Source organism: Copadichromis virginalis, linkage group LG3 (assembly GCF_057382275.1).
Source record: "Copadichromis virginalis isolate Kocher_CV1m ecotype Utaka linkage group LG3, C_Virginalis_male_GT1.1, whole genome shotgun sequence".
In the NCBI taxonomy this organism is placed as follows: Eukaryota; Metazoa; Chordata; class Actinopteri; order Cichliformes; family Cichlidae; genus Copadichromis; species Copadichromis virginalis.
In genome coordinates this window covers 45,415,510-45,430,153 of record NC_140620.1, presented here as the reverse complement: position 1 = coordinate 45,430,153, position 14,644 = coordinate 45,415,510, and the positions used below count along the sequence as shown (strand labels likewise).

General features: G+C 40.7%; 2 protein-coding genes across 3 annotated transcripts in view; both read right to left on the bottom strand.

Annotated features, from left to right (window-relative positions):
* Positions 1-1,311: 1,311 nt before the first annotated feature.
* LOC146714991 (uncharacterized) lies at positions 1,312-10,848 on the bottom strand. The gene is made up of 18 exons (XM_085451342.1): positions 10,666-10,848; positions 10,483-10,505; positions 9,354-9,420; positions 9,072-9,259; positions 8,911-8,991; positions 8,755-8,823; positions 8,507-8,674; positions 8,142-8,309; positions 7,550-7,613; positions 7,358-7,448; positions 7,136-7,277; positions 6,157-6,261; positions 5,837-5,936; positions 5,422-5,674; positions 3,461-3,535; positions 3,239-3,341; positions 2,549-2,664; positions 1,312-2,168 (listed from the first exon to the last, which is right to left on the bottom strand). Exons 1-17 carry the CDS (start codon positions 10,688-10,690, stop codon positions 2,557-2,559), a joined length of 1,830 nt encoding a protein of 609 aa, XP_085307468.1. The 5' UTR covers positions 10,691-10,848; the 3' UTR covers positions 1,312-2,168; positions 2,549-2,556.
* Positions 10,849-11,879: 1,031 nt separating this feature from the next.
* The window catches only part of mfsd8 (major facilitator superfamily domain containing 8), a 9,312-nt gene continuing 6,547 nt past the window's right edge, over positions 11,880-14,644 (bottom strand). For both annotated transcript variants that reach the window (XM_085451340.1, XM_085451341.1), the window contains exons 7-12: positions 14,164-14,222; positions 13,804-13,912; positions 13,237-13,371; positions 13,054-13,157; positions 12,684-12,910; positions 11,880-12,611 (exon numbers count right to left, since the gene is read on the bottom strand). In XM_085451340.1, the coding sequence (XP_085307466.1) occupies positions 12,405-12,611; positions 12,684-12,910; positions 13,054-13,157; positions 13,237-13,371; positions 13,804-13,912; positions 14,164-14,222 (841 nt within the window). In that variant the 3' untranslated portion in view covers positions 11,880-12,404. The remainder of the gene's footprint in view (positions 12,612-12,683; positions 12,911-13,053; positions 13,158-13,236; positions 13,372-13,803; positions 13,913-14,163; positions 14,223-14,644) is intronic.

Here is a 14,644-nt window from a genome sequence, read left to right as displayed (position 1 = left end):
ATGTGCCATAAGGGTGAATTTATAAAATATAATTTGTCAGGATTTTTTTCAAGGCTGGAACACCATTTACTTCTGGCTCACATTTTCATTCGCTTGATTTTGCTGCCATCTATTGGCTGATATAGGTCTCACATTTACAGCTCCCTGTTCAAAGCTGGATTACTGCCTGAACACAAAGGGCACATGTCCCGAGAGCCACTCCCACAGTTTACTGAGAGCTAATTATTTTTGATTTAGTTTACTGTAGACATATGCACTGATCACATATATTTAATTACGTAAGTCCTGCTCTAAATGTTCATCAAGAGCTCCATCTTATGTGCACATTTTCCAAGTTTGACATTTACCTACGTCCACACACCAGCGCAGTTTTCAAGAAAAATATAAATTAGTCTTCAATCCAGACGTAATTGTTTTCATCCCTTTTCTTTTACTTATCCTCATCAGGGTCATGGGCAGGCTGGGGCCTATCCCAGCTACCACAAGTGGGATACACCCTGGGCAGAAACGTGGATTTCAGTATTCTGATTTACCAAGATTTCTGCATCTCCTGGAATGGGCTCCATACAATTTTGACTCATGTTTAGGGATGAACTGATCATGTTGGTCAAAGCGTCAGGTGACTTCACAGCAAAACAAAAGTTTAAGGCCGATTATGACAAAAGTTCAAGACATGAGCCAACAGGGTGAGTGGGTGCCCCATCACCATGGTGGTTAGCACTGTTGCCTCACAGCAAGGTCTTGGGTTTGAATCCACTGGCTGATGAGTTTGCATGCTCTCCCCGTGTCTGGGTTGGTCTCTCATGACACTTAAGACTTCCTCCCAAAGTTCAAAAGTATGCAGGTGTAGCCTACCTCTCACCTCACAGCAGCAACAGTCTTCAGCACAACTACAACCCTGTATGGGATAACTGGAAGAAGACGGCTTTGACTCTTTAGTTGTCTCTACTTATGAGTTTGAAAAATGACATTTTGCTCTGATTTTGGTGTTCCACCGTTTTTCTTGTGTGTACCCGCTGTAAGGAAATCTTTTTAGCGAGATATTTTTCTGTTTCATTTTCACCTGTTTGGATTGCAGATGGTGTGATTTGTGTAAACAATGCCCTTCTGTAGGGGGGAGCTGGAATAGCCGTAAATGTGATGTCAAGATCAAGACCTGATTCACACAGATCTGGTCCACTTCTACACTTTCAATCACATCTGTAACAGGACACCCCACTACAAGCTTTCTCTAGAAAGGTCCATCTATGCCCCATGAAGTTAGTTCATATCTTTAAAAAAGAAAAAGAAAGAAAAGGATGATGCAGGAGGCCAGAGTATAAAGAAACTTTAATTGTTGGATTAAGAACAACCTTCACAATTTGAGGACTTATATATTTTAAAAAAGAAATGTGCAATGGCCTTTCAACCCTTGAGGTTTTTCATTTAAGACACGTTTCAGGTAAAAATTAACTAGGAGCACTGAAACCGCATAATGCTTGTGTTATACAGCTGTATTAAGCGTATAAGAATTATGGATGACCATAATGACTACAGATAATTTTGGAAAACCAGCTGACCACATGTTTAGGCTCTATATATTATTTAAGTATTTCGACATAAAACTTTAGGGATTCCTGCTGCTTAACATGTTTAAAAGAAATTATGTAATACTGTATTTGATGACCAATGTTACTTGCATCACTCAAAAATTGTCCACGGAACAACTTTTTAATTAACACTCAAATTTACTTATTTACTCAAACAGACTGGTGTGCTTAGCTGTAAGCCTGCTCTGCAGTCTTAGACTAATCCGCAGACTTTAAATAAACAAATATGTAAATTATATACTGTTTTTTTCTGAATACTAACATTTAAAATACATACCCAACCCTTCCATGTAAATTGTCAGACTGAAAATTTTGGCAACATGAAGCGTTTGTTAACATCTGGATTCATCACCTTACAATAACACGATATTTTCAGACATAACTTACCAGGTAATTTTACATAAAGCTATTACATCAGGAGAACCTGTAGATACTGTTGATTAGTCTGTACTGGACAAGAAGTATTTATTGAAAACAACATTCAGGCCAAGTAGCAGCTGGGTCTTCATTCAGTAGTCCCCTCTGTGGTCGGGGATGGGTTTCTAAGGACGTACTGTCCTTTGGCTTTTCTCGTTATGCCTGCAATAAAAACAAAACTACATTTTAGGTATGAGTCACTTAAATTTAGCAGTTTAAACACATAATCGCATTATAATCCTGCTATTTATGTGTTGGATAATTAAATAGCTTGCTCCTTTATGCCAGGGAATAAAGTTTTGAACTATTCCTTTAAACTCTTGGCCCATTTTCACACATTAAGTCTCATCCTGGCAAGATGGTGTCCCCAGGTGTCCTTTTCTTATGTAGCTTTCAGCAGGACACTTCCAGTAATCAGACTGACACTGACACTCTCTCACTACTTAAAGTACTCTGTTTGGTTCAGGTGAGAGAGCCGCCCGGGTAGAGAGAGCAGGAGGCAGCACAGTCAGAGCTGTGAAGTCTGGTATGAAAGGACTCACCTCACGTTCTAATCTGGCAGGTCATCAGCTCTCAGGGCAGATCTGGAAATACCCAAGCCTGCAGGAATCCTGTCCGGATACCTGACAGCGAGCTTGTTGTGATTCAGCTCAAAGCCCTGACGAGTGAACACAATACTAGTTTAGTGGGTGGAGGAGTAACCTGGGCACGTGACAAAGTATTCACCAAAATCACAGAGAGACGCGTGACCGTGTGATAAGAGTTACACATCAACAACGCATTCACAGCATGATCCAGACAGTTTCAGACGACTCAAACAAAAACTAGACAGACACAAGTGTAGAAAAAAAACTGGCCTAAGGAGATTAGGAAAGGGGGCACACATAAAGACGAACCCCTAAAATGCAAAATTCAGGGCTTGAAGCAGGGCAGATTTCTGACCCTGGAGATTGATGCACTTCTTTGCCTGCAGTCTGAATTTTTATTATTCATATTTAGTTGAATAGATAAATGACAAATTAAAACTCCTTTCATAAATTCAAGGGCTTTTGTAGCTTCGGTGTCTCAGGGAGTTAAAATTTAATGATACATTAAAGAATCTAAAGCGGCCCCGCTTCCTGGATTTCCGCCAGAGAGCCATCCTGCAAATTACAACAGCGACTGCCTCTCTGCAACTTCACAAACAGTACTATGGAATTACGACACAGTACCACAATAAAGGATGCACTTACATGAAAACGTCGGATTGCTTCATCACAATGTTCTTGTTTTGTATAGTTAACAAAGGCACATCGTTTGGCAGTCAAAACCTTGACGCTATAGACGACCCCGACCCTGCAGGACAGGAGTGTGTAAAAAAACAAAACAAAGTTACCATAAAGTGTCTCACTACACTACAGAGCTATTTACTTTTATTACATAACAAACCCTAGAACTCCACTACAGGCTCTTACTTGTTAAACAGGTTTGCAAGCATGGAGTCGGTTACTGGGAAATTCAGGTTTCCCACCCAAACTGGAAACAGCTCCCTGTTGAAAGAAGACACCATTTAAAAAACAATATACGACCTATGCACAAGGTCTGTTTTGGGGATAGCTATACAATAATTTATAATATGCATAGTAAACAGTTTAAAAAAAAAAAAAAAAAAAAAAAGCCTAATGACTTTCTGCTCTAATGATTTCCTGGGATACACCGTCTAATTAAAGGTGAAAGAATACCAATAAAGTACCTTGTCTGTTGACTAATTAAATTTTGCAATTACAAAAACCGATTGAGAATCAGTTGTTGTTTTTTTTATATTAACCTTCCTGTCTCGCCACATATACCCACGCTGCTTCTGCTTCATGTAATCAATCCACCTGTTTACACTAGCTGTGGATGAAGTGGTGGTTATGAAGTTTGAGGCTGTGCCATTTGAGGTCATTATTATCCAATTGGAAACCAGTAAATCAGCAATAGTAACACAAAGGGCCATTTTTGAGCTAAAATATCAAACTCCGCTTTTGTTTTTTAGGCATAGATTCAATCCAAGTAGGGCTGCCACAAACAATTTTGATAGTCGACTAGTCACCGATTATTTTTGCGATTAGTCGACTAATCAGATCACGTACGTACTGATTAGTCGCTGTACGTTTTACGTCCATTGGATGTAAAACGTACAGCTTATTGCACCAGCAGCATCTGCTCTTATATAACTATCATTAGCTTACAGCTTTAAGTGTTTAAGGTCTGTGCTAACTAAAAATAAAGACAAGATGATAGTTTATTAAAGTTTAATGAAATTTGCAGATTGTTTCGGTGAAGTTTAATAAACTCCTTGCTTTCTAAAATATAACAGGACACCGGAGTATATTCTCGAGCATCTCACACTTCTGATAATCAGCTGTCTGCTTGACGTTTATTCAGCTGTGTAAAAACTATAACTTTAATCTCAGCCAAACCGATTTACTCAGGAACAAATAAAATACTGAAAAAAACCAAACAATAACATTTTTAAGTTATCTAAGTGACTTATATATGTTTAACCTGAGTAGCGAAAGACGGCGGTGGGTTTGAAAACAATTAGCTGGGAGTCCGGTGTTCTCACGGGCTCTAGTCAGCCTAGCTCCCGGCTAGCTATCGAGCTAGTGGGTAACAGACGTCTCCGAAAACGTCGGAGCACTTTTGAAAATATGTGGTGTCTTGATAAACTGAGCAGATATTTGAGGTTTACACAGTTACATTCTCGCCTGAAAATATGTTAAACGTTTATTTTGTGACCCAGAAAGAATAATAAGAGTAATATTAAAACTAACTAGCTGCCGCCATTGTTGGAAACTGAGCTATGAATTCTGGGACACAGCTTCTTCTTCTTCTGGGTTTAACGGCAGCTGGCATCCTTGTACATGCAGTGCTGCCATCTTCTGTTTCAGTCCGTTATTACACTCTTAAATCCTACTACTTATTCCTGCGTCTTTTGTGATCTTACAAAGCTTCAAACGACGCGTCGACTATTAAATTAGTCGTCGACGATTTTGATAGTCGACGTAATCGTGACTAGTCGACTCATCGTGGCAGCCCTAAATCCAAGCTGAGTGAGTGGCGTGCTTACGGTGTTCTCTCGCTTCATTAGTGGTGCCGCACGGGAACAGTAAGCAGAGAAATTAAAGGGCTCCTGGTGTACAACCTCAATCCCACATTGTTACTTCTGCACAGTTATATTAGACTACATTTACTCCAAGAATTAATCTGTTGTGAAATCAAAACTAATGTATTTTGAGAACTTTAAGCCAAGAGTCCAGTCTGGATTTTTTTCCCCCCACCATCACTTCAAAAGATCCTTCAATGTCCACTATAAACATTATCATGTTAAAAATGCAACATCTCAACCTTCCACGTAAGCACCCTGCGGTGAGAGTGAATCAGTACTCACAGTGATGGTCGATTAACGCCGTTGCTGGCCTTCATGGGCTGAGTAAGAATAGGCTTTGATTGACTCTGAGCAGCAGATGTATTCTGGACTGCGCCCAAAGGTTTGTTCATAAGTGTTTTTTTCAGCGCATCCTTGGACTGAGCAGGACGCACAGCGGCAGCAGGTGCAGCGATTGTGTTGGCTGAAAGGATTGGAGACACTCCAGTGACATTTGCTACTTGAACAGGTGGGAGAGAGCCGTTCGGAAGAGCTCCTGCACACAAAGATCAGCAATTAAACTGGATAAAAATACACAGTTAAACACATTTCGTCAGTTTAAGCCTAATATACAAGTGATACTCTCTGTGGATAATACACAGGTGGGCTACAAGAACAAAATACTTATTTCCACAACTGCGTGGAGTGAGAAACTCACCTGGTCGATCGTTTAACTTAGACAGCACTTCTAGTGCTTTTTTAACCGTCCCATGAATTATTAAAGCATTTGAGCTCTGCTCTCGAGTAAAACCGAACTCCTGAAGCAAAACAGAAACACACAGTAAGAAGCACATTCAAAAAAAAAAAGGCTCAGTCTTCATTTTCCCAACTTTCCCTCACAGCTGAAACCTCGAGCTGCAGGCCATTTTTCTCATCTCAACTATGAACATGTTAGCACTGTTTCTGGTTGGATTCAAGTACACAATGTAGTTACATGCATGTAGTGTGACTGCACCACTAAGCGCAGCTGCTACATACCATTAGCTGTGTTATCTGCACACGCATCAGCTCCTGCGCAGCTTCTGCACACGAACTGTCCAGTTTGAGAACTTCCGTGAAGGCCAGGGCAGCTTCCTCATACCTCTGAAACATTACGGACAGCAAGAACTTCAATTCAAAGTAAACCTGGGTTCAGATCAATTTGTTGCTTCACTAATTGGCCTAATTGCTGTCAGAACACTGAGTCAGAAAAAGTCTAATGCTTCTTTCTCAATAGTGTCTACTCGACTCGACTGTTTCAGTTGCTCTCTGTTACAGTTGAGGATCACCTCAATGTGTGTGGGGTTGTTATAGCAACACGGCTGATGTCATCTGTATGTGAGGCGATAGTACACGGCTTTTTAAACGGACTTTGTGGAGCCATTTCCCTCATTGACAGGTTTCAGAACTGGCGCTCTCATGACTCATCAAGTGACGTGACTGACTGGCCAATCAGTGGCACGCGATCTCTTCAGGTCACATTCTCAGATTGACTCAGCTCACTTGGAACCCCGACCGAGTAGGAAAAAAAGTTCCTGGTTCCAGGTATTACTACGTAATGGAAAACCCTGAAAACTGAGTTGAACTGAGCCGAGTTGGTCTTAGGGGAAAATAATGTGAACCTGTGCAACAACTGCAGTGATGCTGCAAACAAGGCGACATTGTCAAAGTCGCTGTAACCTGAACTGTAAACATTACAACCGCTGACGGGTCACATCCAGTATGTGCCGCTACACAGCCGACTGCAGCTGCATCAACAAGTTAAGACTAAGCTAACTTCCCTGTGACCAGCACTCAAATGTATGTCCCTTTATAATGTTTCTCATTGGTTGGAAAAATGTGTTGCTACTTTGGTTAAAGAGTGCTTTGTAACAAAGGACACTGTTGCACAAGAGTCTGCTCTTAAAATCAGAAACACACAGCATATTAAACATGACATGTGAGGGTTGTTAAGATTAGATAAAAGCTTTATTTTTACCTTTAGACCAGCCAGAGCTCTTCCCTTCCTATACAGGCCTTTATCCCAACCTGGACATATGCCAAGCGACAACTCTGCATCCATTAACGCCTTCTCGTATTCTTGCAACTTCTCAAAACAGAAGGACCGATTTCCAAATAGCCTGCGACAGATGCAAAGATGGCATTAAAGCTAGTGGTGCAAGTGAAATCACTGCTGTTACTTAAAGTGAGATGTTCTTACTTAAACTCTTTAGGGTTGTGCTTAATTGCATCTGTGAAATACTTCACAGCCATATTAAAGTCTCCAGCACTCGCATGCTTATTTCCAATGACTAGGGGAAAAAAAAGGAAGATAAATATTTATTTTACGTATTCTTTAAAAGTCAAATCACCTCACTGAGAATTTATGTGAATGAATAATGACGAAACTTACCGGCAAGCTCTGTGCTTATTTTTACATGGTCTTCAAAGGAGGGAACGCTGGACGCAGCAGAGTCCTGCGTAGACAGCAAGAACAGAGTTTCAACCTTTAACGTGCACCAAAAGACACAATACAGCAGGTTTTACAGCTTTGTGGTCATTCTCCAGCGTTTCCTTCATCACTGCTGTTTTATCTAAGATGTTTAACTAACAGATGTGCACACATTTCATTTCTCTGCGGTGAGTTTCACACACCCACACACTTTCGTTTTGACATCTTAGTGAGGACATCTAATTGACATAATGCTTACCTAACCCTTAGCCTAAACCTAACCATAACCTAAATGTAGCCCTGACACTAAAACCACATTTTGAGTCTCAAAACTTCCTTCAAACCCGTGAGGAGAGGCACTTCTGTCCTCACATGTGACTGTTGGTCCACACAAATATAGTAAAATTCCAATTTTTGGTCCCAACAAAGACGTCTAAACGGGTACAAACACACACGAGTAAGAAGGAGGAAAAGCGTAGTTTCCATCTCCTACTTAACTCACTCGTATGGAGGAAACACTGCATCAATCTGATCTGTATGCGAGCTTCTTCACCTTCTTTGCAACCTCCCGTTCTTCATGTGATTTTTCGGGGACTGTTTTGTATTCTTCTTTTTCTGGCATCTTCCTTTTCTCCTTCTTCTCCAGTTTGGGCTTCTGCTCCAGTTTATGCATGGCTATAAGAGCAGCTTTTCTCACAAAACTACTCGTCATATCAAGTTCCTTAAAAAGAGACGAGAAAAAAAATGTAATTGATGAACAGAAAGTGATATAATTTACAGCCAAATCTTATGCGATCATCTTTTCCTGTATTCAGTAAATTGGATTAAAAGAACAGTATCAGGTTAATGGCACTTTACACCATCAGGCATCAATCAGTGGTTCATTTTGAGAATGATATCCACTCTTAAAAGTGCTACCTCTGAGTCGCCTGAGTCGTTCTTGGAGTTGCCGTCTTCATCACTGGAAACGTCGCTACTGTCACTGCTGTCTGTATCTTTGGCTGAGGCCTGCGGTTTAACACTAGTATTGTTATTGGCTCTGTGTTCATCATTAACAGCTTCACCCTCCTCTGCATCATCTTTTCCCTGTAAAGCACAGAAGACAAGTTTGTGAAATAAGAGGACCGTTTCTTTTTTCGAAACGTGTTGCATAAAACAATCATCACCTCCTCGTTTTTTTCAGGGTTCAGCTTGTCCTTCTCCAGCTTCTCGAGACGTTTCCTTTCCTTCTGTTTCTGATCAACAAACACACGCAGTGAACATTACTCACACGGGCTGACATTTATTACCAATCACTTCATATTCAAGAAAGCAGGATTTACCCGTTTCTTAAGCCGCTTCTTCTCAGCTTTGTCTTTCATTTTTTTAGATTCTTCTAATAATCTGGCTTTTCTCTCAGCATCCTAAAGAAGCAGATTTGAATCATTTAGAGTCTGCAGCACAACTTCACATCAAAAAGAAAACGGTAAAACTAAACACTTACGTGCTCCTTTGTCTGAAATCTTAAAGGGGACGGGCAAGAAGAATTACGGGCTGAAGGGTATACAGGCTGATATACAGCGCTGGATGACCTCAGGCGGTTTGCAGGGTATCCATGGAAATCATGACTCCAACTACCGGTAACATAATCATCATTGCCTGGGTCGTCTAGATCGTCATCGTAGTCAATACCTGTAGGAACAACAACAAGTTTCATACAGTCACACAAATAAAGACCGACACACTCAAATGTGCACAGCAGACATGTTGCACAATATCTCCTTACCAAGAAGGCCACATCTTATTATTCTTTGCATATGAGGACGTCCTTCAAACATCCCTAAAACAGTTCTCTAAACAGGAGGGAGAGAGACAAAGAGATTTGAAAAGTATTCACAAACAGTCACGTACAGTCCTCGCTCGCAGCCTCTCCAGCCTTGAATTCTTACCCACATTCCACCTACATCTGGATCCCAGTATGATAAGTGTGGAGTATTCCCACAGCTGCTGAAAAACTGCACCACTGCCACTACTCAGCATGCCTCTGAGCTCCAGTAAGAATGCTGGCACTGAAAAGCACCATGTCCAAGAGTTTCACTTTCCTTTATCCAGAAGCTCTGAGTCACTGGATCAGCAGGCAAGCCCCTTTCTCTGGTCTTGCACTATAATAAATACACGTGAATGCAACAACAAAGCAGCCTGCATCTAATTTGGGGATGTGGAGCATATTCTCATACTGAATACTATCGTTTATTTTAGTCAGACTTATAGAAGAATCACTATAAGAGCTGTAATGTTGAGCACAAATGCAAATAGAAGGTTGGTGGGGCAACAACATGCCACTTAATGAAGAAATGTCACTAACCCAACAGATACGAAGACGGCACTTTTCCTTAGAATAATCCACGGACTGGTTTAGGATTTGTTATGGAGTCAATATATTATATTCGGAGCAGAAATGTCCAATTAAGACCACTTTGCACGTACAATACGAGATTATTACCTCAAATATCCGCCTCACTGTCACGCAAAAAAGCAAAGCGTGGTTTGTAATTCCTTGTAGACGGATTACTAATATCACTGTTTTCTAAACCATTTCACAGACATCCTGCTCACTGGTAAAACTGTGTTTAGATTTCCGTAAGAAGCAGCTGTGCACGTACAGCGTTTCTCTGAATACAGGATATGTACAGGAAGTGACACGGCGCAGTGTTTACATGTTTCCATTCAGCAAATTAGACTGTGCTGCTTTTACGGCCAACCTGCGAGGAACCCATTGATGATCTTAACACCTTACCCATCCGGTCCCCAGACCCATAAACTCCCCCCACGAAGTAAGAGCCAACACGCGGGGAGCTTTTCCACAAAGCGTAAGCTAACGCGCGCGTAAACTTTAAGGAAGAGAGCATACTTACGAACATATGAGGATCCGGAATCTCTGCAAAAGCAAACAAAAGAACAAAGAGCAATATAAATACAGTCGGTTCAATAACCAGGCTTTGGCTCCTCTCTACACAAACATGACTCCTACAAGCGAGCTAGCTTCGTAGCCACGTTAGCCAACAACTTTTTAAAAGACACAAAAAGCGCTTTCTTACCCTCCTCTTCTCTATAAATCTCCATGTTTACTAATATAAGTCCTGTCACGGCTTTACACACTCTCACGACGCAGTTAATTTCACCCTAAGTTTCATTACTAATGCTAATGTTAGCAGCCTCTAACTTTTGCTGCCAACATACTGGCGCGCTCCCTCTCGATCACTTTCAACATCGCGTGAACGCACACGAGCGCACGGGCGGGACTTGGCTTTTATTGAACGCATGCGCGCCGTCTTCCTGCCCCCTTCCCGGACACATGGATGACCTTTTGTTGTTTATTTGCAATAAAAATGTAAATGTAGTGGGTCTGTTTCAGTCCTTGAACCTGCAGATGTGTCTGCTAGCTCTGCAAAGCCTACTTTGGTATGGAATTTGGTAGGAATTAACAGCATTAGACTGTGTTGTAAATGTTATGTCATTATAACAATATAGCCAAGTACGCACCGTAGACACTGGATTGGCAAAAGCATTGGTTCGTCTGCCTTCACACGCATATGAACTTCAGCGGCCATCTTTAGGTTTAATATGATGTTGTTCCACAGCTTTTACAGCTTCCAGATCTCATGGAGAGGCTTTCTCCAAGGTTCAGGAGTGTGTTTAGGATTTTTTTTTTTTAAACCATTCTTCCAAAAGTGCAAAGTAGGGTTTACATGAGAAGGTCTCCTGTTTTTTCATGCTAACAGTGTTCTCTGGTTGAGGTCAAGACTTTGTGCAGGCCAGTCAAGTTTTTCCACACCAAACTCACTGTCTTTATGGACCTTACTTTGTCCACTGGTGTTCAGTCATGCTAGAACAGAAGGGTCCATCCTCAAACTGTTTCCACAAAGTTGGGGACGTCCAAGATGTCAGTATGCTGAAGCTTTAAGAGTTCCTTTCACTTTGAATGAAAAACAAACTCACGCCATAATCCCCCCACCACAAAACTTTATTAGTCAGAAAGTATCGTTCTCCTGGCAACCAAATGCAGAGTCATCCATCCGATTGCCCGAAGAGGTCTGCAGTGTTATTTTTTCTTTAAAGAGAGGGAACACTTCCTGCCTCTTCTCATGTTTTTTTTTTGTTATGTTTTTTCTTTAACAATTTAAAGTGCACAGCTGCTTAAGCCTTCTCTGAGGAGCAACAATGTTAGGCTACACATAATACATTGTCTGATATAAAGAAGCCCACCTCATCATAAGATATACACATTAAATACTGCCAGCACAGGGTTAGATAAAATCTTAAACAGTTTATTTATTAATCAGTTTATTGTTACCATACACACCCGCACCCACCCAGACATTTCTGAATATTTTCCAATAGACAAAAACCCGCAGTTTTAAACAACTACAGGTTAAGCCATTAACAGAAGGAAAAATAATATCAGTATTTTTTTCCATTAAGAAAAAGAGTTTAGCAGGAAATGTTAAAATTGTCAAATGTAATGTTCTATGATGTAATGCATGTGTAATTATGTTCATCACTCAAAGACACACTTCTGTCATGTTTTCTTTCCCAACAAGTGAGCGGCGCGTTCACTGCAGTTTTAGCTCCTTTATAAATCATGAAGCAGCGGTCTTCGATCATGTTATGAAAAAAAACTGTCTTTGCAAGAGTTAAAAAGTCAAAACCCTGAGTTACAAACTTTTAAAAGTTTATCCGTCCCCACTTTTCAAAGTGGCAGCGACAGAATGTCATGATGGCCAGGACTTATGTGCTGAAAGCAAGTATAACAAACGGCGATCGGTTTCCATCAATGCTACTCTACAATCCTTCCATGGCGAACAGAAAAGGCAATGAGTCTGCGGTAGGCCGAGATGAGGAGGATGATGGCTCCTGCCACCATGCCGCAGATGAGGCTGAAGGTCCAGCGAGGTCCCAGGTGGGTGTAGACATGGGAGACGAAGACCGGGCCCAGTGTCCGTGCCCCGCTGCCCGACGCCGTCAGCCAGCCCATGTACACACCCTGGTGAAACATTTGAGAAGTATATGGGCGCGTTCAAAATTATTTTAAAGCATCACACATGTTAGTATTTACCTGAGGTTTGGGTCCAAGGATTTTGGAATACAGTGTGTAGGACATCACATTGCAGGCTGGGTATCCCACTCCAATGAGGAAGTCCGCTGAGAAGAACTGAGCTATGTGTATAGCAGGAGTATACTGGCACCAGGTTTGTTCGATGGGACACCCCGTTGGCTCCACAGTACTGTTCGGGGCTGGCACGAGGTCAGGCATCTGAGTCACAAAGGAGTTGTTTTTTATGTCTGTTTGTGAAAGAGGAGGGTAGAAATTAGTTTAAATCTAAACAGATGCTTGGAAAGATGTAACAACTACACACTGAGCTGTCAAGAGTCAAAATGGCAACAACTGGAAACTAATCTGACTACTTAATTCAACCGATCAATACCTGCCCACTGGATTTTAGGATAATGGTTTCCCCATGGAAGAAGAATAAAGAAGCCACAGAAAATAATGACCAAGCCGATTAACAACACAGGCCGATCTCCGAATCTGGAAGGAAATTAACGAAATTCAGGAAAGGCGATTCTTTATTTGATGTAATTTATATGTGCAGTGAGAGGGGTGATACCTAAGAGCAGCCACTTTTACAGCCAGAAACACCAAGATTGATACAAATCCGATGCAGCAGAGAATGATCCCGTTGTACAGCACAGCTTCTTTCCTTGTCCAGGCAAACATGTCCATAGATAGGGGCGTGGTAATTCTGAAGAAAAACACAGAATCACAACAGAGTACAAAAGAGGTTTTAAAGAGAGAGAAAGACTGCCTAGACTGGATATAAAAGACAGGCATAGCTCTGGCTGAGAACTGTCACCATGCTTGCGTTTTGAAACCAGGAAGCTTGTCAATCGCAGAGATAATGTATAAAATGATCTCCTTTATATTTTTCTGTTTTATCCTCAGTTACTTTGACACAAAGTTATCTGCTGTGATGCTTACACCTCTGATGAAGTCTCACATGTACTTGTAAATGATCATTATCACAATATTTCTGACTGAGTCAAAATGAAATCAAACCGGGACCTCATCAATCAAAATTGAATAACTAATAGAAATCAGTGGCGATACCCAGCCCTACTTGGAACCAGCTTTTATGTACCATCTGTGAGTCTGACGTCTTTGAAGAAATACATACGTCTCAAAGATGGCAAAGATGAACATGATGATGAAGAACAGGATGTTGGATGTCATGACAGCCACCTGATCGATGCTTTCAACAGTTTCTTCTGAAATATCAACTCTCTCTAGAAAACAAATGTATCTTCCATCAGAAACTGTAAAACATGACTCATTTATTTCCATATTCAAAATGTATGATTCCTTTAACATTAGCCATTCAGACTCAGTGCAGTACTGCTTTATGTCACTCTGTATCTTAAATGACTTAAAAATAAATAAATGTTTTAGTCCAAATAGTTTTCATTTTTTCTGTAAATTGACTTCAGCAAGTGTCTTTCCTTGGCATACAGTAAATGCTAAAGAAAAATAGATACACCTTCTGATGTGTAGTTGATAGATTGAATGTGCCTTCCATCTTCATCAACGTGATGCTCTCTGATGGAAAGAATCAAACATTTTAGTTAAAGGGTATATCCACAGTATTTTTTAGTCCATGTAAAATAACGAAATAAACAGTCAAATACTGAAATTTTCCAGAACTATCCTACTGAAGACCGATCCTTTTTTTTTTTTCCTTCAAAAAAAAAAATGGTTAAGGAAAAACAACTTCACACGTTAAAGACAAGTCAAAAATATTTCAGGATGCAGGAGTATCATTGTCAAGGTCTACAATCACCTTCATGAATGTAAATATGGAGGATTTAAAAGGTGCAAGCAACCACTTGAAGGCCAGACTAGACTTTGCCAGCAAACATCTAAAAGAGCACAGCTCTGTAAAAAAAAATGTTTGGTCAGATAAACCCAAGATTAACTTTTATTAACTTGTATCAAAATGATGGGAAGAGAAAGGTATGGAG

What these genes read in the sequence shown, in the direction of transcription:
- LOC146714991 (XM_085451342.1), bottom strand. Translation starts at nt 10,690, where the DNA reads ATGGAGATTTATAGAGAAGAGGAGG. An exon ending in ACCCTGAAAAAAACGAGGAG is followed by an intron (nt 8,675 to 8,754) that starts GTGATGATTGTT and finishes TGTGCTTTACAG; the next exon opens with GGAAAAGATGATGCAGAGGA. An exon ending in ACGACTCAGGCGACTCAGAG is followed by an intron (nt 8,310 to 8,506) that starts GTAGCACTTTTA and finishes TCTCTTTTTAAG; the next exon opens with GAACTTGATATGACGAGTAG.